The sequence below is a fragment of the Diorhabda sublineata genome, chromosome 10, assembly GCF_026230105.1.
Source record: "Diorhabda sublineata isolate icDioSubl1.1 chromosome 10, icDioSubl1.1, whole genome shotgun sequence".
Taxonomy (NCBI): Eukaryota; Metazoa; Arthropoda; class Insecta; order Coleoptera; family Chrysomelidae; genus Diorhabda; species Diorhabda sublineata.
In genome coordinates, this window is record NC_079483.1 from 12,645,396 (window position 1) to 12,669,053 (window position 23,658).

At 32.8% G+C, this 23,658-nt stretch overlaps 2 protein-coding genes across 6 annotated transcripts in view; one reads left to right on the forward strand and one right to left on the reverse strand.

Moving 5' to 3' along the window:
• Positions 1-2,542, forward strand: part of LOC130449460 (cytohesin-1) — a 27,960-nt gene extending 25,418 nt beyond the window's left edge. For both annotated transcript variants that reach the window (XM_056787285.1, XM_056787284.1), the window contains one exon: positions 1,899-2,542. In XM_056787285.1, the coding sequence (XP_056643263.1) occupies positions 1,899-2,390 (492 nt within the window). In that variant the 3' untranslated portion in view covers positions 2,391-2,542. The remainder of the gene's footprint in view (positions 1-1,898) is intronic.
• LOC130449459 (uncharacterized) overlaps positions 2,537-23,658 on the reverse strand; it is a 48,930-nt gene continuing 27,808 nt past the window's right edge. For 2 of the 4 annotated variants that reach the window (XM_056787280.1, XM_056787279.1), the window contains 3 exons: positions 14,546-15,022; positions 8,322-8,448; positions 3,474-5,161 (listed from right to left, as the gene is read on the reverse strand). In XM_056787280.1, coding sequence (XP_056643258.1) covers positions 4,821-5,161; positions 8,322-8,448; positions 14,546-15,022 — 945 coding nt within the window. In that variant the 3' untranslated portion in view covers positions 3,474-4,820. Of the gene's footprint in view, positions 5,162-8,321; positions 8,449-14,545; positions 15,023-23,658 lie in introns of all 4 variants that reach the window. The other 2 variants (XM_056787282.1, XM_056787281.1) reach the window with 2 other exon arrangements.

Below are 23,658 nucleotides of genomic sequence, written 5' to 3' on the forward strand. Positions count from 1 at the left end.
CGCGAGAAAAAATCAATGTTGTCTCAAATAAGACGATACATGATGGGGATTCTTAAGCTTGACGGTTGCTCATCGTCCCTCATTTTTTAAGCAAAAAGCAAATGGCGGTTCTCAACCATCTGAATATAAGTCCTCAGAAACTTGGTACCTATTCGATTGCTCACTGTTTAAGCAATTATTGTTTGCCGACATTTTTCTTTGCAAATTTTGTTCTGACAACGTTTGGATCAATTGTTTTTAGCTCTTCATTTCTCAGAACCTTTATTTGCATTAGTTGTTCGGGGGAGTTTTCAATGTCTAGCTATCTCTGTTAAAGAACTCAGGTAGATACATTCGTCCACAAAACACTTTTCCAAATCACCGGAATAAATTGTTACCAACGTACTTGCTCTATTTTGAGCTCAAATTGATCAAGTTTCTTAAAAATGGTACTTCACTGCAAAAATTACTGTATGATTTTCGTCTCGTCAAATATGTCTACAATTACTAAAAATCCTATCACTCTGAATGTTTCCCGACAAGATCCATCTGCTGTGAGCTTTCTCTTTCGAATCCTTTTCTTATTCTTTTTAATATTCTTTGGTTTGTGACAGTTTTAAGACTTGCTGCTCAAGGTTATTAAAATTTTCTCTTTCTGTATAAATGATGTGAATTAGACTTTCATACATCGTATAAACTGTACAAAAATATCAAAAAATTGTCATTTTTTGCTGGTATTGTTTATATGAACCAAAATTAAACCCCAAAAATGATCATAAAAGCAGCTCTAATTTGAATCTGTTGCCTTTAGCTTCACATACCGTAGAACGTTTTTCCTCTGGGTTGGCCTCAATAACAATCAAAGCATCGAGAGTTTCTGGAAATTCAAACTTTTACAAGCATCTCGGCCGATGGATTCTTGATAGTAGTTTTGTTTCATTGCCACGGAGTGTTTGCTCTTGTAGAGGTTCCCATTTTTAACTTGTAGCTTCAAAAAATGTTTAAATTTCTTGAAGGAGACCAAAGAACAAACAAGCTTCTTGAGTGCATGAGCGGCACATTCACCTACTAGGTTAAACCAATGTGTGTAGCAGGTTATATATTCTGCTAAAGGACATATTTATTTCATTTTGGCTTGTAACCCATTGTAAATGTCTACTGGCCCCTGCAGTCTGATATATTAATTTCAACAATGTTTAATAAGCATTTGCAATATTTTGTGACCAACATTTGGGGTACACCGAGAAGACCTCTGGCGTACCATCGGCTTGAACGTACCAAATCATGAAAGTTGATTGATTAATGTTGGAAATATCTGGTGTTGAATCCACAATTATTTAAGAAAATTTTTTATTTGAATTTTATCTTTAATTTTGTTTGCCATCAATTCAATAAATTCATCACATATTGTAGAACTTAAATAATTGTTACATCCCTTTCCCTTGCCGCTGTATTGGGCAATATTTTAACTTAAAAACGGGTCAAATTCCGCTATGCGTTGAAAAGTAATTGAATAATTTCTCTTATCAAGACAGCAAAGTTTTCCGTCAAAGCCCCTAAAAGTTAAACCACTTGAAGCTAAAGCCTTCACAGTGGCAACCACTCGTTACAAGACTTCATGCCAATAAATTAAATCATTTTTTATTTGGTATACATGGTTGAATCTTTTCGCAAACTATATTTTTATGTTCTCATTTTATTCACAAATTTCGAAAGTTATGTCTTGATTTATTTTGCTTTGATTTTTTATTCATTAAATAAAATAACAAGACATGAAACAATTTTATCAAATTCCTCAATAAATGCTTCATGTATCGGTTGATGTTAAAAATTTTCAGTTTTCTTAGCCCCATTTGTCTTATATTTTCAATTATTTTAATGTTAATTCTGTTATTATAGAACTTTTTATGTTGTTTCAGAGTCTATATGACAGTATTAAAGCCGAACCTTTTAAAATACCCGAAGATGATGGTAACGATCTTATGCATACCTTTTTCAATCCAGACAAAGAAGGATGGTTGTGGAAACAAGGTGGTAGATACAAGAGTTGGAAACGACGTTGGTTTATTTTAAATGATAATTGTCTGTACTATTTTGAATACACCACCGACAAAGAACCTAGAGGAATCATTCCCTTGGAAAATATTTCAATACGTGAATGTTACGATAGGCAAAAACAGTTTTGTTTCGAATTATATGCTAGTGGAGGTGCTGAATTTATTAAAGCATGTAAAACAGACTCTGAAGGTAAAGTTGTGGAAGGTAAACACACTGTATATAGGATGTCGGCGAGTAACGACGATGAGAGAAGGGAATGGATGCATAGACTAACTCAAAGTATTAGTCATAATCCGTTTTATGATATGCTAGCTAATCGTAAGCGGAAAGCTCAACTTTATTCCAAGAATTGAATCGACAAAATGGTTATTTTGTATTGTTTGTTAATTTTTATTCGATATTGATATATATATATATATGAAAATTAATGGATTATTTGACATATCACCTGTTTTTGTCCATATGTCTGATACACAGTAAATAATAAACTTTTCATTCATAAAAATGTATTTGTTTTATTTTTGCTAACAACAATTTCCGATTTTATCACAAACTTTTCATAGGAATTAATACCACTACACTAACTCTAACAATTACACTTTCTGATACGTATTTACATTACTAAGTTATCATGTTCAAATTTTTTCAAAAAATCAACCTTTTTTATTAGCTTAAAACATTTTTTGGATTTTCTAATTTTCTTTTCTGATAGAAATAATTTCAATAATTCAATACGTACTTGATTTTGTTACCTTTATAGCAGTCTTTTCCAAGGTGGCCATTATCGCCCCCTTGTGGGCGCTGCAGGCCTAAAGGGGAGCTGTGAAAGACCCAGGTAGTGCCGGATTAAGCCAGCGGCTTGGGGAGGCTATAGCCCCAGGTTCAAGAAGGCTCCATAATTTGGAAATCATTCTGTATTTTTTGATGTGTTGATACCACAAATCTAACGTATTGATATTATTTTGTGAATTTTTCCGGGTTTCCGAATTCCCTGTGGTGTATTGTGAATAAATAGTGACATGAACATGGTTAAAAGACTTGATGACCTGAAATTAATCAAACTGAAAGCCGAACTACAGGATCGCGAGTTGGAAACGTCCGATAAGAATTAGTAGTGGTAGAAGATTCAAAGCGGCTCTGGTAAGTGACGGATTTGATCCAGAACTTAACTATTCAAAGACGAGTCCTACATCTTGAACTCGGCAATGTCAACTTTGAAAAACGATGTTTACTGTCAGACTCGTAATCGCGATGGATTAAAAAATGAGTCAAACTTTTTTTTCTTATCGTTTATTGGTACATTTCCAGAACTTAGTTGCTAAACATCGTATTCAGATTGATGGTGAAAGTTTTATTTGGAATTAGAAATTATCTGTATCTCTTTCATCATATGATACAACTATCTTTGAGGTGAAAGGAAAATTAAATGCAACAGATGTCGTTTGTTACAATGTTTATTATATACATATATACATATTTTTTGTATTGTTATATTCACTCCAAAGAATGTGATAGCGTATTAAAACAAACACTATTTTAGTCGTTTGGCATTAAGAATGAATTATATAAGTATTTCAAATTTACAAATAAAGAAATAAGTGATAAATAATTTTTTACACGCCATTTAATTTACGTTTTTTTACATAAAAACATTGCTGCAATGGGATATGAAATACGAAATCAAAGTATACATTTTCAAAGCAGCACATCTATACTCAGTGATGTATAAGGGGCGTACACCCAGAAGGAATCATTTTTTGTCCTTGGATTTTGGGTTATATCATGATCATATTTCAAACAACCTATGATTAACGTTTGATGTTTTTCTGAAGAAATCCGATTGACAAAAATACAATTAAGGCCTAGGAAGACGTTAGTTAATCCCATTGCGAAATAGTCCGCCTTTTTAACTATACTGCAGTAACACTCATGAGTGTGTAATGAGAAGAAATAAAATGAAGAAGACCAATTAATCAACCGAAGACCATTTAACTAATACGCACCGAATTGTTGATCAATGGTTTAAAAAGAAAAGAGGATACAAAGGCAATTATGTATTGCTCTTCTCCTTGGTGAAGAAACTATAGATTGTTGTTATATCGTATTCAACGACGAATTTTATTCGGTAGAAACGTTATTGCTTATAATAACCGATTACCACTTGACAGTTGGGTATTATGTTAATGATCTCCTCAAACGAAACTGTCTTTGTTAAACGAGCGTCTTTATTTTTTAAGCTATATGTGATAATGATATTTTATCTACGAAGTTAAAGTTTGCTTTTAAGGATGTGGTGAAAGTACTAGCTTCGAGATTGCCTAGCATTTTTCATAGTAAAATTTTTATCAAATATATATTCATAGAATTGCACGTCAATAAATCATTCCTTCTGAGTAAAACACGTCACTGTTTAAATATATTTAGAAAAACGTTGTGCAAAGTAGAAATCAACTTTGCTCAGAAAGCTGTTCGTTTTTTAAGTATGAACAAATTGAAAATAGAATTCAAGTTAGGTTGTTATAGTTTTGCCACACGTTTTTACAAAAGCCATTCAAATAAAGCTATAAATACTAAAAATCGTATATCTAATTCATGAAAAAAATATTATAAAACAGCTGCTTTTTTAAAACATCTAAATGGGACAGAAATAATGCTTTTATATTTATAAATCGATTTAAGAAGCTCTCAAAATCAATAATTCAAGTGAAATTAATTGATTCAGAGTTATTCCGCCCTCTTTAGAATTGCAATTGAACATAGGGCCTTATAAATTAATCATCTTGTTATTCTGCCCTGTAGAATTGAGTACCTGGAGGAACTTTATACCCGGGATAACTGAAGTTCAAAGCGTGTTGTTGAAAAAATGACGTATAATCCCGTTTAACTTTACGTGGCCTACACACAGGTCCTTTGGCCAATTCTAATCGTAGTCTATTTTCTTCTTCTGCTTGAAGTTTGACACTTTCTGGAGGCCATTTCAAGTCACCTCGGAGATGTTTGCCACCTTGAATAGAAAGGAAACTATTACTAGAGTTAATATTCTCTGTTTCTTCATATATCTTTTGCTTTACGTCTTCAGGAGGCCACTTTAAGTCTCCACGTAAATTTTTCGGATTGACTTTAACTATAAAAGGAAAACGGTCAATAAATATATCGTTCAAAAGTGAAAAATATTTTCAAATAAATAATGTTTATGAGGGTAAGATGATGATTCATTGCTATACAGGTTATATCACGACTAACCACGTGAGTCACAAATATTATGGGTGGCTGGCTTCACTTTAAATCTAATATTTAAAATTTCTTCTAATCCTGGCAATTTATCGACCTCAAACGTGTTAAATTTTATGAGTACGAGGGTTATTTTTTTATGTAAGAACTATTTTATAAAGGAAGAGAACTTTATGTTCCTAAATTAAATTACAAAGTATTTATTTCAGTTTGCAATACAGTACCCATTCACATTTGTCAAACCATGAATTTGTAGATCTCATCATTAAATAACGCGGTTGGTGGACCGTTACACCAGTTGACATAATTTACCAAGCGGTTTCCATTAAGAAATTGAATTAGGAACAGATTATGTAAGTCAATTCTTTGCTCTGCTAACGTAACTCACTAAATCATCCAGATCTTTTTCTTAATTAAAATTCTTCATTTCCTTATAAAAAATCCTACACTACTCGCGCATATTTTCATCTTTTCTTACACTTCCATCTATTCCATTTAAAAGAATAATACAAGGCAACAAACGAAGCAGTTTAACCATATTACCAAGACTGGCAAAGATATGAAACGTAATGGGGGCATAATAGGAGATTGGCAGAGTGGATAACCTCGAACTGACGTCCCTTGATACAATGATCTCTGCAATGTGCAATTAGTTCTTATTTTAAACAGTCGTAATTTATTTTTCAGAAGTATTGGTCTTTTGAAACTCACCGTACATTAAAAAAGGTAAAAATGAACAGGCAAAGCGACATGCTTACATGACCAGTGTGTGTTTCTAATGGGGCTTTAAATAGAACCAGGAAGAGAGATAGGACAGTTACAACGAAAAATTTTAGTTCTTGGTGTAGTTACTCAAGTTATAGGGATCCCAAGAAAACTGATAACTATGATGAGACTAATTCTGGATAGAATTGAGATCAAAGTATTGTTGGAAACTAGAAACGAGAAATTAATAATTTCATAAAGTTGGTCTTTCGAAAATCTAGTAGTGCTGATAACAAATACATATGATGAAACCAAAGAGTTAGAAAATCCCATTGCGAAGGGTTGTAGAACAATGTGGTCCCTAAAGAATATTCTGGGAGCAAAAGGACTATCCAAGGTAGCAAATGAGATTAATTATAAAAATTCTGGAAGGCATAAAATTGGAATATGATTCACGTGGAAGATATATACAGGGTGTTTCTATATTCGACCGACAACGCTCTATCACAGAAAGATCTCAATAGATTATTCATTTTGATATAGGAATATGAACACTTACGGAGCTTAGTTGTTGAGATATAGGGTGTTCAAACTTTTAAAGCAAATTGGTCGGGGTGAACCCAATTGTTGGCCTCCAAGATCACCTGACGATTTTTTTATATGGGGCTATATGAAGTCCTTAGTGTGCGAAACAATCATCGAATTTGAACAGGATCTAATAGCTAGAATTCAAGCTGCGGTAAAAATCATTCAATCCCATCCAGATTTATTCTCAAAGACACGTTTTTCAATGACAAAACGGTGTAATAAGTGTATTGAAGTAAGCGGCCAACAGTTTGAACAACTACTGTAACTTTGTCAATTTTGTTATTGTTGTAATAAAGTGAAGTTTAAATTTAATTTATGGTATTATTATTTTTATTTTCGTTGCCAATTTTGTTATTATTGTAATATATTTTTGTTTTAAATTGAGATTATGTATAATTTTTATTTGTTTTGAAGTACTTAATCACCGTTCTCTTTAGCTCCATAAAAGGTTATTAGTTTTTTAACTACAAATAGTCAGGCAATTTAAAACAAAATTAAAAAAAGAATTTACTCCAGTAACGTTAAAAATAGGGGGATAAATGTGACAACTAACCCTGGCAGCAAGCCACTGGTTAAATTTTTCCAAAGTTTGCTTATGTTAAAATCTTTAACACCCTATAGGGTGTTGAGGTGTTGAGATATATCTCAACAACTAAGCCCCGTTATGGTTGGTATTCTTATATCACGATGAATCATTTATTGAGATCTCTCTGTGGTAGAGCGTTGTCGGTCGAATATAGAAACGTATAACGAACATTGTTAGATCCGAAAGAGTCAGATGATTGAGGCAATTAATGGAAACAAAATTGCCAAGAGAGCGAAAATGGAAGGAGAGAAAATTAGAAGAAGAAGAAGAAAAGGTAGTTGAAATAACATCAGATTTCAGAAGAGTGAAAATAACTGAGTGGGTATAAATAAAAGAGCTCAGATATCGATGGAGAGATGTGGTGACGAAAGTAGTTGAAGGAGAAGAAAACAGAACTTAAAGAGTTCGACTATAGTTTGAAACATGGATTTTGTAAAATTACAATTCAGCGATTTAGTCATGGCCATTGAAGGCCTGGAGAGTTGTGATATTTATTTTGTATATAAAAGAGTTTCACTTCATTACAAATTGAATAATTGATTGATTAAGACCGATAGTTATTATTTTCGCTTCCACATTACCGCTTCTATAGGGACATAATGCGGTTCTTACTCTCAAAACAACCCTCGTAGATAGAACGTAAATCATAAATTTAGAAGAAAATTTGTTTTATTGTATCTTCACAACCGTACCCACTTTCTTAAATTTTCCGTACGAATCGCCAATTTTTTCTTCGGTCAATATGTAATAATAATGTAATAATTAGCAGGACTAATTAGGTGATCGTTGGCTTCATAAAAGTAGTTTTCAGTCTATAACCTATAACCTACCTTCAACGAAATGAAACGTTATTATGTTGGATACATACAAAATGGAATCATTTCTAAATTTAGATTTTTCATACATTTATACATAGATAAAGGAAACCCTATTCAAATTCACCTTAAATTCCACGTTGATGATGTTAATTTTCGCGATAAAACTAGGTATCGCGGAAAAATTTTTGAACTTGTCAATTTGATTTATTTAACACTAGTGTCCGCATTTTTCTTTATCATCTTATAACAATTTAAACTTGGTTTCAAAGAGTGAAAAATGAATGTAACTATGGAATTTTGTAACTTTACATCGCATTAATGACATATATTGTAATAAATGGAGTAGAAAATGTAACCTTTTAGCGTCGTCGTAGCTGGTTGAGATGTGAATATCGGAGACGGGACCTGATTGACTGGAACTTGCGAGCGAAGTGTGATAGATGTAGGTGGGGGTTCAACAAATTTTGATGCTGGCGGATTCGTCTGAAATGGAAAAAATTATAATTTATTAGAAATTAAATCTTAAAACTGAAGAAATTAAAATGACTGGTAAGCGTATGAATTGTGTGAATAAATAAAGTGTGCGACAGCCAAATGATGTGTATTCCTATCTTTAATAATTGTTGATATTAATATAAAACTCAAAAAGTATCGAAAAACGGAAAAATTGAATTTATAGAAATGTGTCACTGATACGTGGTCAACGGTTATTATAAGCGGACTCTAAATACAGATAAATTGAATATAAATGGATTTTATTAAATTCCAAACTCGATCTCTTATTTTTATTCATGTGACGTAGTTATTAATTTGTCGTTTTTAAATTATTCATATTTAGATGTAGAAGGAGATTATGTTAGTCTTAAATTTAACTTTTACAATGTCGGGTGTAGTTCAAAAAAGATTTTGCTAAATGTCTTGCAAAAACTTGATTAGAGAATCTCTAAAAGGATTTTTACTGACAAAGCTTCGTTTATCCCCAAGATCCCTTGAAAGTTATAATAATTTTACTAAATATATTCAAAAATATTGATTCTATAGAAAAAAGTTTCAATCAAGAAATGACTACAGGATCGCTAACACACTTAGGTTAAGTTAAGTTAAGTTAGGTTATGTTTAATACTATTTGAATCCTGTCGTGATATTTTAGGTTATAACAGACAAAACAGTAGATTTTCGTAAAAAATGTATAGAACCTTTATCAAAGAGCTTTTTATGAGATTTTTTTGTTCGAAACTTTTGTCTCTAACATCAATATTTTCAAAGAAATTATTACAGCTTTGAAGGGGGTTGGGAAGCAAACGAAGCTTTGTCAGTAAAAATGCTTTCAGAAAATATCTTCTCGAAGTGAGAAGACAATCTTTGGTAAAAATTTCAGTAATATATTGTTCATCTTTTTATTAATTTCTTTATTATTAATTTCAATTGTTTGAATCGAGAGCTGATCTCTTCAATTCCCCCCCGACCCACTTACAATACAAAAATAGGCCAAGATATTTTTTCCCAATATAGTCACCATCAAGATTAACACATCGTTTAGCATCTAAACTGCCAGACATCGCTAGGATCCACATCTGTAGAAAATGGCGGATACTCAACTAATTTGGAACTTCACTAAGCCATTATAGCCGTGGTAGTCGCAGATCTGTGAGTAGATGCGTTATCTTGAAGCGAGAAAACACCTGCGTAATTTCAACTCACGTCCGCTTTAATCGCCTTACGTAATTTTTGGAACTTAATTGGCATAATAAGTATCTGTGATCATTGCTTTTTATGATTATTCTACCTTTTAGCATCTTCATAATATCCATAGTAACTAAAATAATTTGCTTTGTCTTCTATTTAGGTACTGTGTTCAAGGCAACTGCTGATATCTCTTCGGGTTTGCTTCGTGCACAATTTTATCATGCTATGAAATCGTTTTTGTCTTGTTTCGGAGCAGGTTCTCCCTTTGCAATCTCCTTTATGTCTGTTTTCTCGTTTCTCGAATGTAATGGTGGATTCAGGCCTCGTTTACAAATGTGAATAGTTTGAAAAGTCTGAATCATTAAATCGCATCAATAACGCGGCACGTAACGCAAAGATAGCTTATGCATCTATAATTCTTGAGTCAATATATAGCGAATATGTTATTTTAATATGCCACTAGCCTTTTCTACCTTTCTAACCTTCGACCGACGGTTGTAATTACCGTTTGATGAATCTTATGAAATCGCTAGTAGTCATAGTGTTTGGCCGACAAGCTGAAACGGCCACGTTTGAATTCATCCGTCAAAAATTTTAGGGTCATAAGTAATAGTACCGGGTCTTTGTATGCAGAATCCAACTCCTCTTCCATTTAACGTAGCTATATTCCCTTTAAAAAAATATTCGGGACAGGTATATACCCGTTTTCTCCATTTTCAGAAATATCTTCATAACGACTCACTCATACGATTGTAACACAAAAGATAAATATCCAAACAACCCTCTATTTACTTCCTCTTCAACATTTTTATCTAAAATGTGGAAATGAAGTGCTCATAAGCTCAGCCTGCAATGTCAATAGACAAAAAATATATAATCTCCTTGGTTCTTTTTATGACTAAAATTTTTATGTGACTAGTTGTCTGGCGTAATATCATTTTTCTATAAAGCTCTCTCCTACCTTGTATTTGTGCAATTTTATCATTTTTTTGGACAAGTTTGAGATGCAACTAACATTTCTACAGTGACAGAGCACGAGGAAATGACCATAATAGTCATTTCAATTTTGTTGACAAATGAAAACAAAACTTTACAATGATGATCGGATATTACAGGTTACAATGTATTTGGCCATTTTCAGTTCCTTGCCAAATTTCCTTTGTTCTATTAGTATCTGGAAGAGAGAAGCCACGTATCAAAAATTTCGCACTTATTAAGATCCAATTATTTGACAAAAAAAACTTGTCCTGAAATTGACATAATATTTGATTGACATTGAGCTTACAGTTATAAAAATATGTCAAATGCAAAAGATACTGAAATGTTTCCGCCGCAATCCGCTAGGCACTTTGTAATTACTACATCTGTAATTTCTGTGTAACGTACGTTCCAAGTGATAATTATATTGTTGGAAGTTACCGCAGCCTTTGTTAAATGAGGAACCCCGGACGACGAAGATTGTATGTCGAATATTTGGATAGTTTAAATGAAACACCCTACCGTTTACAGTTGTGACATGTTTGAAAGCTTACAGACTACGGATTACGTGCCAAGTTCCATATTGAATTGTTGTTGCATGATTAAATTTTAATACAGTGATAATGAATCGACTTTTCTTCCATATTAGTGGACACGTTAACCCTAATAAAGTGTGGATCTGGGACTCAAATAATCTTCTTGAGATTATACAAATGCAAGTCGTCCAAAATTAATTTTCTTTGTGCTACATTCTCGCGAAAAGTAATGTGTCTATTTTTGGTGAGGGAGATGTAAATGCTTCTTCTTATTTTGATGTACTAATAAATGGCTCTTCTCTCAGTTGAAAGAAGGTGAGTCGTAGAACTTTCTGCTCCGTCCCAATGGTGTGCCATTTCACTGGCATAACAATGTACGCGATTGCTTTAACGTTACTGTACCCGATCGTTGGATTGATCGAAAAGACCCTAATAACAAAGCTTGATTATTTCTACCCTTGGTGCTTAATAAACTTAATAATCGTTTATATTTTGGAATTGAGAAACAGAATTGAAGCAGCTTTTGCAACAATTACTGAAGACACTTTAATCAACGGTTGGGAAGAACTCGGCTATAGACTTGATATGTGACAAATGGGGTTCACATGAATCATTTATAAAACTATTTAGATAATAAATATTCGATCACATATAAAATGCTTAATGTAAATACTAATTAGCGGCTGTGATGCTGTATAGTTCGGCAATATATTTTTTGCCAAAGCAGATATTAAATTATTTAGCGTTATTGAAGCCAATGAATGTAAATATCTATATTCTAAAAATTTTCTTGCTAAATATTAAACAGCAGGTTAAACCAAGTGATTTTTCAAAAGCGGATTTACGTAGGTTCAAATTATGTTAAAGCTGATCTACGTTTGCAGGCAAATAATTAATTAGATTATATTCAAATTATTCTCGTCTCCTGTTAGTAAGATAATACGTTTACCATTCAACTATTTGAATTTTAATATAAATTGTATCATATTTTCAAAGAAATTTATTTATTATGATACAACTGACGAATCAATTGCAGAAACAGTACGAGATGTGGTAATTGAGTTCTTGGAATTTAGTCATCACTCGGAAACTTTCAACACTTTTTCCACATTTGCGTAGCAAAATGATTTTCATTTTTACTTCAAATCTGTGTTACCACGCTTGGTTAGTGTTTTTCTTAATAAATCATTTTAGATTTCCATTAAGACGCATGGAAATGCTGAAAATTACATTAGATAGTAAATACTTTAGAAAGTTTTCTCCATGCCGATAAGTGTTTTTACTCTAGCGGTGAATACTTCCCTAACTAGAGGGTGGTAATTTTTTCGTTGACACTCACCGTGTGAATCGATAGAAAAAAGCATTCTAATCACAAACTATTCCATAGAATTTTTTTTCGAAAATTAAATACTATTTGAGTTATTCGTGATTGGAATTTTGAGAAAACTGTGAAGAAGTTAAATATAACTGTTTCAAATATAAAAAAAAAGTTTTTTTTTGTTTGTAGATCTAATACAGTTATGATTTATTAAAGGTGGAACTTATTAAGTGAAATGAAGATTTTGGAAACTTGAAAATTGATTGAGTGGAAAATGGTTAATTTTACGAAAAAAATCTATTGAATATTTCTTAAAGAACTTCAAAAAACTATCCAAATGAGACTTTGTAATATATAAAATGAGGGTTATGACAAAAATAAGATAGAATCCCTTGATTTCATGGAAAAAAACATTATACTATTTATATTGCCACCCTAATTGAAATAGTATCTAGTAAGTTTCTGTGTGTACATATGAAAAAAAACTGGTATAGCATTGGCAACATCAGCGTTGGTGAAAAGAGACTTTCTACAAATACATGAATATAATATAGATTTGAATGCATTGATTAAGGGTTGAAAAAAATTTATAGTATCCTAAAACATCATGCGATCTCTATTTTAATCCTACAGATATTTTTTAACTTTCTAAATGCTTTGACTTTCATTTTACTGAATTTTGACAATAAAAGGTAGTTTTCACCCCTTAAAATAATTTGTGCATATTAGCATAGTGTAGATTTTGAAGTGAAGGATAAATAGAACTTAATTCCAAAAGTTCAAGCACATCCATGCATCTTGATGGAATTATGAGGTGATACCGTATTCTTACCGTTGTTCACTGGAATACTACATAAACGTAAATAGTAAATTCTGAGAAAAAAACTTTTGGAAACACTTCGCAAATTGCATTTGATAACTGAAGACACGTTTGTGTTAAAATCACGCGTATGAATGGGCGAAGCAGTTCAGAGAGGATCGTAAATCAGTAAAAGACGATCCTCTGGCTTGCCGCCGCGAATATCAACTCTACGCACACAGATCACATCTAGTTGGCACGTAACCCTAACCAATCCTGCTTTATGTGGTGTGTTATCTACACAAGAATTGATTGAGCAAGATTTTAAAATGCTATAAGTCACAAGCTAATGTTTTCTAGAATGTTAAAATTTTTATATAAGAGTAACATAACGTCAGATTCCAAGAATAATCGTAAAAATTATGATGAGGTTTTCTTTTTCTAGCATTTCCATTCGTTTCAAATGTTTTTTATTCTACATTTGTTAACAATAGCCCGAGTTGTTGATTAATTGAACCAAGTTCTTGAATTGTTCAACATCGATATTTTCCTACTGTTGGCTCCTCTTGTTTCATAAAGAATAACTGTATTCAGATCTTTATTTACCTTCCCCATCCTTCTTAGCACCTCAATGTTCGTAACTCTTATCTTTTTAAGGTAGCCTTTTTATTTTTGCACATAATAATTACGTCAACAAACACAAAAACGAATCATCAAATTTGTGTAGTAACTTTTGATTACCTATCAAATGATATATTTGATAAAAGTTGAAACTAGATTTGTTAAATAAATGAACCTTCAAATTCTAAACTACTAATACTAATATATTTATAGGATTTTCAGTAAAAAAATCTCCAAATAAAGTACTAAGTGAATGAAAAAATGAGTACTATACTAAAAATAATGTGTATATATCATCACCAATTACGTCAGCTAATATTCTAATTAAGTACATGATTTCCATGGTGGACGCCAAAATTTTTTGGACATATTTTCAAAATATATTTATACCAGTAAGTGTTGAAACAATTTTTTACCACTTATCATGATACATTATTTGGTAATTACGAACATATATACTGAAATATTCACAAAAGAACTAGAGATCTTATAGTTTTAATACCATGGGACTAAATTTCATTCCATTTGTCATAGTTTTACAACTCAAATAACTCCAATCATTGTTTGTAATTTACGTAAATCCGCTTTTATAGGAATCAACTAGCATATATTTAGTGTTTGGTAGCAAGTGTTTAATCATACCTGAACTGGACCACCTTGCCCGTAAGAAGACTGTAGAGAGGGTTCACGTTGCGGAGAGGGATATTGTGTAGGATTTGAAAAGTATTGACGTTGTTGTGCAGAATTTATTTCAGTAGATTGATACTGGTTGTATAGGTTTTGATATTGATCTTGCTTAGAGACCTGTTGGCCGTAATTAGTACTAAACTCTTGAACATTTTCGATATATTGCTGCTGTGTTGGTTGATATTGAGTTTGCCACTTCTTGGAATCATTTTGGTTCCAAGGAGATTGTTTTGGCGCATTGACTGGAGATTGTACAGGAGCCCAGCCTCTGTTGGCGACTGGAGCTTTATAACCCAAAGGACTTTGGTTAGACGAAGGAGATATTGCAGACGGTACACTACTTTGGGAAATGGATACATCCAATTTCAAAGGAGCGTTTGATTTTGGTTGTTGGTAGTTAGAAGCTTGAAGAGGAGGATATCGGGGGCCACCCTAATGGAAGAAACGTGTGTGAAAATAGAATGTATTTGTTAATGTCAATTTGATTTATTATGTTAGCTCTATTTCCAATTCGACAATTTTTTACTTCAAAGATGCTTTTATATGAAGAGCTATATCGGTTTTTTATTTTTTATTTTTTCAATTCTTCATTTCTTGGACGTTTTGATATGTTTATGTTTCTAAATCGTATTGATTTTGGGTTTCTGATCTAAAGTTAGTTTGTTTTATAATTTTCTAAAGAGTCAAAAATTTAACGTTTATACCTTGCTTCTATCTGTATTTAAGTCCTAAAACCTGATTTGAATAACCATTTAAGAGGATTGAGACAATTTTTTTAGTTTTCAAATCAGTAAATACGGTAAAAATAAAGTAACGTATAAATTGGTCAATTCTTGAGATTATGTTAAGCTATTGAAGAGTAATAATGCATGATATGGAATAACTTTACAGTGACGACGTCAGCAAATTTTTATATGGGAGAAACACTTCCTTTTGTCAAATTTGGGATTTTTTGAGCTGATTGAACACTTCATGGGGGTTGACTGAAATTTTCCAACATAGCAAAACAACATGACAAAGTTTTTTGATATATTCCTTTTATTGCTCAATCTTTTCTAAGATAGTCGATGAACTCAATCTCATTACTATCCCAAAAAAGGTCACTATCACTTCTCTGGTCCCTCGCTCTTTACTATCCACTATATTCACTGTTTTTTCGATTCAGGAATGTAATGGTTATGAATCGATGCAAAAAGTCGGACTCATTTTGCTTGAGAGTCGTTAACGCTAGAGAAATGTTTATTCAAATGCGCTATTGGTTAACGCGATATCCAAAGCGCGGATAACATACGGATACATAACTATTCAGGCAGTATCTAACAATTGTGTCATTTTTATATGCCGATTGCCTTTTCTTTGTCTGTAACCTCAATACGATGGTCATCCAGTCTCATTTTGTGAACTTTTTCGATGATATAGGAAGTTGGTTTCTGGACGTCTTGAACGCGTTTCGTCAGTCAAGCTGATACGGTCACGTTTGAATTCAGCTGCCCCGAATTTTATTACACTTACACATTTATTACACAGTGTCCAGCTCCATGTATAGGCGTATTGCTTTTCAAAAACAAATATTTTATGACGGCCCGATACTCAATTTTTTCCATTTTAACAAATATCCTGACAATGAATAACAATGAACTTTCCACACAACCATCGTATAATCCCTCAAACTCGTGAGAAATTATTCTTCAACGTTTTGTAGCATAGGTGGTGTTATGCTTTGAGATTGAAATATAACTGACCATCTATTTTCCTGCATTTCTAATTTGTATTGAAAAAAATATTCAGACACTGCGAATCATTGATATGTGGATTAGCTGATTAACTGATTCGAAGCCTGTTTAAGCTATTTGGTACACGTAGTTAAACATATTAGAAGAACGGCAGAATACATTTTCGAAATATTGAATTTCGAAATTATTTCAGAGGTGAATAGTAGAATTCCTTTATTTTGATATAAGTGACAACGACGCTCTAGCTCTGTCGACATTTTGTAGATTTCGCGCCGTGCGAGGACGACCAGATAACTTCTGCTTCATAACTTATCCAGTTGTGCGAAAAGAGGCAACCAACAAAGTATTGTGTTGGGATCAGGTATCAAACCACTCCGCTTCTCTCACACCCACTACTCAACTCAAATTCATGCGTTCTTTTGGCACCACCCGTTATTTTACACACCTCATTTACTATCGGAATCTACATTGTCGGCGACTATGATAGATTTCTACCTGACCAGTGGTTCGCTTTTGGAAGTGAGGAAGACACCACTTAGCGTTCGCTGGGGAATGTACCAAATAGCAACACTCTTTGATGGCCCAAAAAAATAGTTTCCCAAAAAGACTACACGTACTTTTATTTAATAATCTTTTATATACTTCACGTTATTATCAATGGTTTTCTTGTATTCTGCACCATAGCTGGTTATTAATCTATCTACTAGATTTTAGTATAACAATTTAACCTGTTCAAAGACGGCCATCGTTCCAGTCAGCGTCTCAGCATATATGACAACTCTACGCTATTTGTCAAATAGATACACGTAGATTTTGCAAGATGAGATCATTTCAATATTTTCTTGTGAGTTAGCGGTTGTGAGTGCTCCAACTGCATGTTGTCTTATCAACAATTCATTGTAATCTGCGCTGGGGTCAACTAAAGGCAAGCATTTAATTACTGCGTGTTGCTCGACACGAACTCGGCCTGAGTTTCCAGCATGAGTCTATACATAATAGATTACGAGGTGAGGTGATAAAGAATAATTGTTTTGAAAAGTTTTATCTGGAAAACCAAAGTAATAGTTTTAGCAGTACCAAGTTGTGTTCATTTATCTGGGACTAAAAAACAGCTCTTGCAACGTGTTAGCACTACGGAAAATGAGTTATATTATTGTAAGATATTGTTAAGAGGGCATAAGTCAGCTAAATTATAGTGCAGGCAGAGGGGTTATATTTGATTGAGACATTGTAATTTTTTTATTATCATCAATAAAACATGTGATTTGATTAAACGAGAATAAGTCATATGAAACGGTATAGCATTTTTCCTTCATATATTGTGCATTAAATACAAATAGAATAATCACATCATACATCAAGTTTTGAGTGGAGGGTTCATATTTTGTTATTATGAATGTCGCATGAAGTTTCCTCTGCGGTTTATCCCCTAATTTCATTTAAATGTTACCGGTTTTTTGAGGACATCCAAATACAATTCTTCCAAGTGTTCAATGTATAGTAATATTATTAAAAATATAACGCTTTTGTTGTGAAAAATCGAAAGGAAGAAAACTAAAAATTTATTATCGTATACAGAGTTGTTAATTTCGCATTAATTTCATTGTAAAAATAACATCAGTATATCTTGAGTAAGTACTAGAGTGAGGTCGGTGCATTCGTATTTTTCGCCTTCTCTTGCCTTGCCTCGCTGCCGCTCCGCTTCGTGTCGGTTTTTCTGGCACGTGGTCAAAAGAAGCGAGAAGACGAGACCAAACATAGTAGGGGAACGTACAACTTTTATGGGATTATACCAAAAGTGGTATCAATAGATTGGAATCTAAATTTCAATGATAAAAATAAAGCGAATAATAAATAAATATATGTTTATACAACTACAAATATAGGTACCACGTTTTTTTTACATCCTATGGGGTGTAATGAAAAATAATTTTGTTGTGTTGTATGGTAATGGTGGGCACAAAAAGTAACTAACATATTCACTTGAATTACGTCCATTTTGTAGTCGTCGTAGCGAGCAACTGGATAGATCTAGAATGTGGTTGGCTAGAGCTCCTGTCGCTTCCACTCGTGCCTTGAGCTTCTAGCAGCTGCTGCTTAAGAGTCTGAAGCGGTAATTATGTTTTTATCGCAAAATAATATCAAATTGTTTTAAAGGCATATATTTTTGTGTGAAATTGAAATACTATTGTTCTATATTATTTCAATTGTGATATATACGAAAAAATAGATACATATGAAAATTCTCAATTTAATTTAATGTAATTCGGAAAAAGTGAAACTTGAAAAACGTGCAAGTATGTGCAAGCGAAGGAGGGTGTGATTTGCGTGTTTATTTATAGGATCGCATATATTGGCGAATCTCTGCTTTCTTGAAATAGCTTCTATTTGCCTCTAGTTATATCACGATCCAATATAATTACCGTGAGACGATAGAAGATTTCTCAGCAGACAAAATAAAATTTGTTTCTAGTCTCGACAAAAGGATACTTTTCTTTCGAAAGGACACTTTCTTTGGTTTTGTTTGTTTTGTAATTTATAAATTATCTGATACATAGTAACAAATATTTTGTTTTATTCACTCATAAATTTGACATGTTATTCATTTATGACTCTGTGAACAATATTAAAATAATCCATAATGGTGAATGAATAAAAAAACACAGAGCCTGGAGTATTCAGATGTAACATAAATAAAAGCAATTGCAAGACGACTAGCAGGAGTACATACATAAAATAAGGCTCTTCAATAGGTACTTCAAATTAAAATGTATATCTTCAGAAAGGGTTCAGTTTTCTAAGAAGATTCCTACCTCAACCTGATGATGTCAGCATTTATCAATATCTATAAGCTGAAAAACATATTTGCATCGATAAATTCTCACATAAATTTCATTCATTTTGAACGCTTAATTTCTGTTTGACAATCGTATAAGTGAGTCGTTGTGGAAGACAAAAACTGCGACATTCTACAATATCGTAGACAAACTTCACTAAAGAATACTAGACGAACATCTGATTAAGATGGAGAGATGAAAGAGGCTATTTGCATATAGAAAGCGTACATTTGTCTTATATTGACTGAAGAATTATACATACATAAGCTATTTTGGGTACTACGGGTGCTCACTTTGCCAAAAGCAACATTTCCCCCTTTTAAAAAGATAAAACAGTAATGGATAAGTACTACTTTGAAGAGAAAGAAAGTGCTTTTGCATCAGGCCAACGCTCCTCCTTAAACTTCAGTAATCATTATGGATTAAATTGATGACTTGTACTTTTAATTGGTTGACCGCCCAGCGTATTCACTAGATCGGTCACCAACGACATTCGTGAACACTTATTTTGAGAAAAAAGACGATAATTATCATTTGGAAGGGTTATAGGTTGGAATATTACTGAACTAAGTATGTAGGCTTAAGTATTGAAAATTAAAAATAATGATTGGAAAAAATATCTTATTTCTTTGTTAGGTCGGAAACTTTTCAAACAACCTTCATATTTTGATTGTGAAAGCTTTCGGAGATATTTCAGAATAGTTAGAATCTATTTTATAAAAGAAAAATAACATTACATTACTTTCAAAAATCTGTCAATGCACACTTGTGTGTACTGTTCAATGGTTAGAATATTATAGGGAGTTTTTGACTAATTGCAAGTGTTTCTTCATTTTTTCGTTTCAAAAATACAATTGAGGGATTTCTATGAATTTTTAACAGTCTTTTCTATCCTATAACATTTTAAAAACAGCTCTTGATTCCAATTAGATTAAGTTTGTTAATCTAAAAGTAGGATGTTGAGGAGTTGTCACATCAGACTAATAAAAATCCAATGTGTAGGATGTCGTTAATAATGGTGCAATGTTTTTCAGGAGGAATGAAAAGTGTGAATGGAGTAAAGAGCACGCTGGTGTGGTTTTTCGGGTTTGTCTTGATTGAATTGATTTTTGTTTTTTACTCACCACTTTATTTTAATAAGAATCAAGACGCTTCACTTTAACTAAGCACTTTTTATTCGATATTGAAATAAGGTTATGCTGACGAGTGTTTTCGGGTGAGGTTAAGAGTGGCAATATAACTTGTGTTTCCCGCAACGGTTAAAAGTTGGGAGAGGGTAAGGAAGTTACAGTGTAAACAATAGAATTTTAAAAAATCATGCATGAGATATGTCGAGGAGGCTCGAGGTTTTAATAGCTGAGAAAAAAGCATGACGAAGAGGTTCAATTGGTCGGTGGGATGACATTTGGTGATGGAATGGATAGTTGCCTCACTAATAGCTCCGGTTCTTGGCTAAGATTGTAATCCGAACAGAAAGCCTTTCAGATAGGAACTGAGACCCTTGGAATCTAATTTCAAGATGTTGCTCGAAAGCTTTGTGCAATAGGTTATAATTGTATCACGGATGAAAGTCACATGAAAAAAGTCTTAATCCATAAATATCCATGCAGATTAGTCTTTCAACTGTATAGTAGTTTTGGAATTTGGTGTTAATTTTATTACAAAAATGCATATGGCAGCCGAACATTGGGAAAATTCATTAAAGTAAATGTGAAAATATAGGACGCTTCTTCCCAATTCTGTTAGATAAAGAGATTCAGATTTTCATCTTTTAAATTAGCTCATCACTCCAGCCAGGCATAATTTTGTTTATATTGCAGGATAGTCAATTTTTATGTACGAAGAGTGGTGAAACCTAGCTACTAATCCAAAAATTGGTACGGTAATTAGAAATAGAAACCGAATAATCTAGCTTACTAGAATTTTCATGAATGTACTTGAGCTAATGAAAGTTTGAGCCATAATTTTGTATTATTTCAATTCCAAGAGTCTCTTTCTAACCAATTTGACCAAAAATACGATTTTAGGTTATACCATATAGTTTAATATTCTTAACAGTTTAGATTACTTGCAGCTTGCAAGGTGCAGTATGCAATCTATTGTGACTTCTGGTGTAATTATGGTAAACTTGGAAGGACCGCATAAAATCGGTTGTATAGCAGTTAATGGAAAAACATTATTATTCAACTGTTTGAAATCATTTACAGACAAACATTTATGGGAAAGTGTCGAAAGTGCAATTAGTTAGTAGTATTCTAGCTGTTTGGGAAATCTATGACATACAGAGTGGTTAAAGAAAAGAAATGTGGCCAGTTTCAAAGAAATTTCGAATATAAAATCATTTGGAAGGAAGAACACGCATTCTCCTTTAGAAAAGAGTTTCCGACAGTAGACAAAGTTTTTTTCATGTATCAAGATGATATGGATTAAGCCTTAACTGGGTGGAAATACACTATGGAAACTTTTAAGAGAAATAGATTTTCGCTGGTACATTGTGAGAAAATAAAATATTTTTATATTCAGATGTTAAGAAATTCTGAAAAGGTTAATTATGTAAAAATGTGAGAGTATATCCGATATATTCATTATATTTATACAAATATTATTTCATGCGAAAATACTTGACGTATAAATTAAAAAGAATACTTGAAGATGATTCATCATTTTATTACATTCGTTCATAAAATTAGACTATTGTAATGTTCCACAGAGTCACAAACATAGACAGCGGCTTATTGAAAATCCATTAGTGTTTGCTCTAGATGTATCCAAATGCTGCGCTATCATTTGGGATTTTTCTCGAGAACCAGAAGTACTATTCATAGATGCTCTGGGAAACTAGAAGTACGTGAATATATTGTATGAAATTGAGAATTAACTAATCCAGTAGCACTCCAAAAAAATTGATAAGCTTATTTGGTATTATAAATAGAACTTAATAAATTATTGATCATACCTACGACCTTGTAATACTGAAATCTATTTTAGAACAGTCATATTCCAGTATTCAAATTTATTGCAAGAATTGGCTAGAAATATAAAAGCCCTTTTTGAAAACATTAATTGAGAACTCCTCGTCACATGAATTCCATTGACGTAATATTGAAATTCGCTCACATTAATGTGGAGATAATATTAAAATGTGTTATTTTTATGAGTCAACGCTCAACCACCTAGCAACGACACCTCAACGATACGTGTCATTGAAGACAACAGATTCTGCGTCAATTTTATAATTCCGGCTCTAGGTCAAGTTTATAAATACACTATTCTACGACATAATAATGATTCATCGTACACTATTATCATGAACTGTCGCAGAAAATAACTTCAAATTGGCTCGATGCCTGGCTCGGTAAAGGCCGTTAAAACGGAGAATCAGAAGAAGGAGGACGGTAACAATGAAAATAATGTGATATTTCAACGTGAGCTTGAGTGATTACAGCAATAACTAAGGGATTTTAACATATGGGTTATAACAAAATAACAACCACAAAAATGCCAACAAGTACCTAGAGTATATTACTTTGTTAATATTAAAAACTAATCCTAATCAGGAATAATCGGAACAATAATAGTATACATTCAACCACACCATCCAAGAAGATCTATATGTACCCGCAATATAAAAAGTTATATAATCAAAGAACATCACAAAATTATAGAAACTACTCGAAACACACTTTTAGAAAAATAGTTTAATCCAAGACTGAAGTAACCATGGCCAAAAGATCTAAAATAAGGTGTTACATGGTATATCACTGAAGGATGGTCCGAGAAGTACCTGGTCCAACAAAGAAAATGCTCCTTTTAGCTCCATACACTTTTTTCGGCGATGTTCAATAAGTTCGATACTCTTTTAAAATAAGAATCGTCAAGCCCTTCGAAATAGCTATTAACTGCCGACATACAGACGTTCATTGTTGAAAAATTTTTCACCACCGAGCCATTTTTCAAGTTTGCGATCAGAAAATAATACAATTGGGCTGAATCTGGCGAATAGGTAGCAATTTAAACTTTAATTCATTAATTTTGGGCATTGCAATAACGGGTGTATGAATTGGTCCATTGTCTTGATGAAACAAACACTTTCTTCTCATCCAAATGCGGTTCTTTTGTCCTACGCGCACCTCTGCAGATGGAACGGTCTTTGTCTGCTTTGTAGACGGTCCTCCCTTTTCAGTTCATTGTTTTGATTGTTTTTTAAATCGGGTTTGAAGTAATGGACCCACATTTTATCTATCGTCATGAAATGGCGCAAAAATTTGTCTTTATTTCTGTGAAACATTGCCAAACACTCGGTGGAGTAATATGTTACGTACCGCACTGAAATGCCTACTATGTTTGCTAGCTTGTGCACATTAAGTCGACGATCATCTAGTAACGGTTTGTGAATTTTCTTTAACATTTCTGGAGTCGTCATCTCATTTGGTCGACCACTGCGATGCTGGTCTTCGTACAGCCTCTCATGAACTTTGCTACCCAATATTTCACTGTT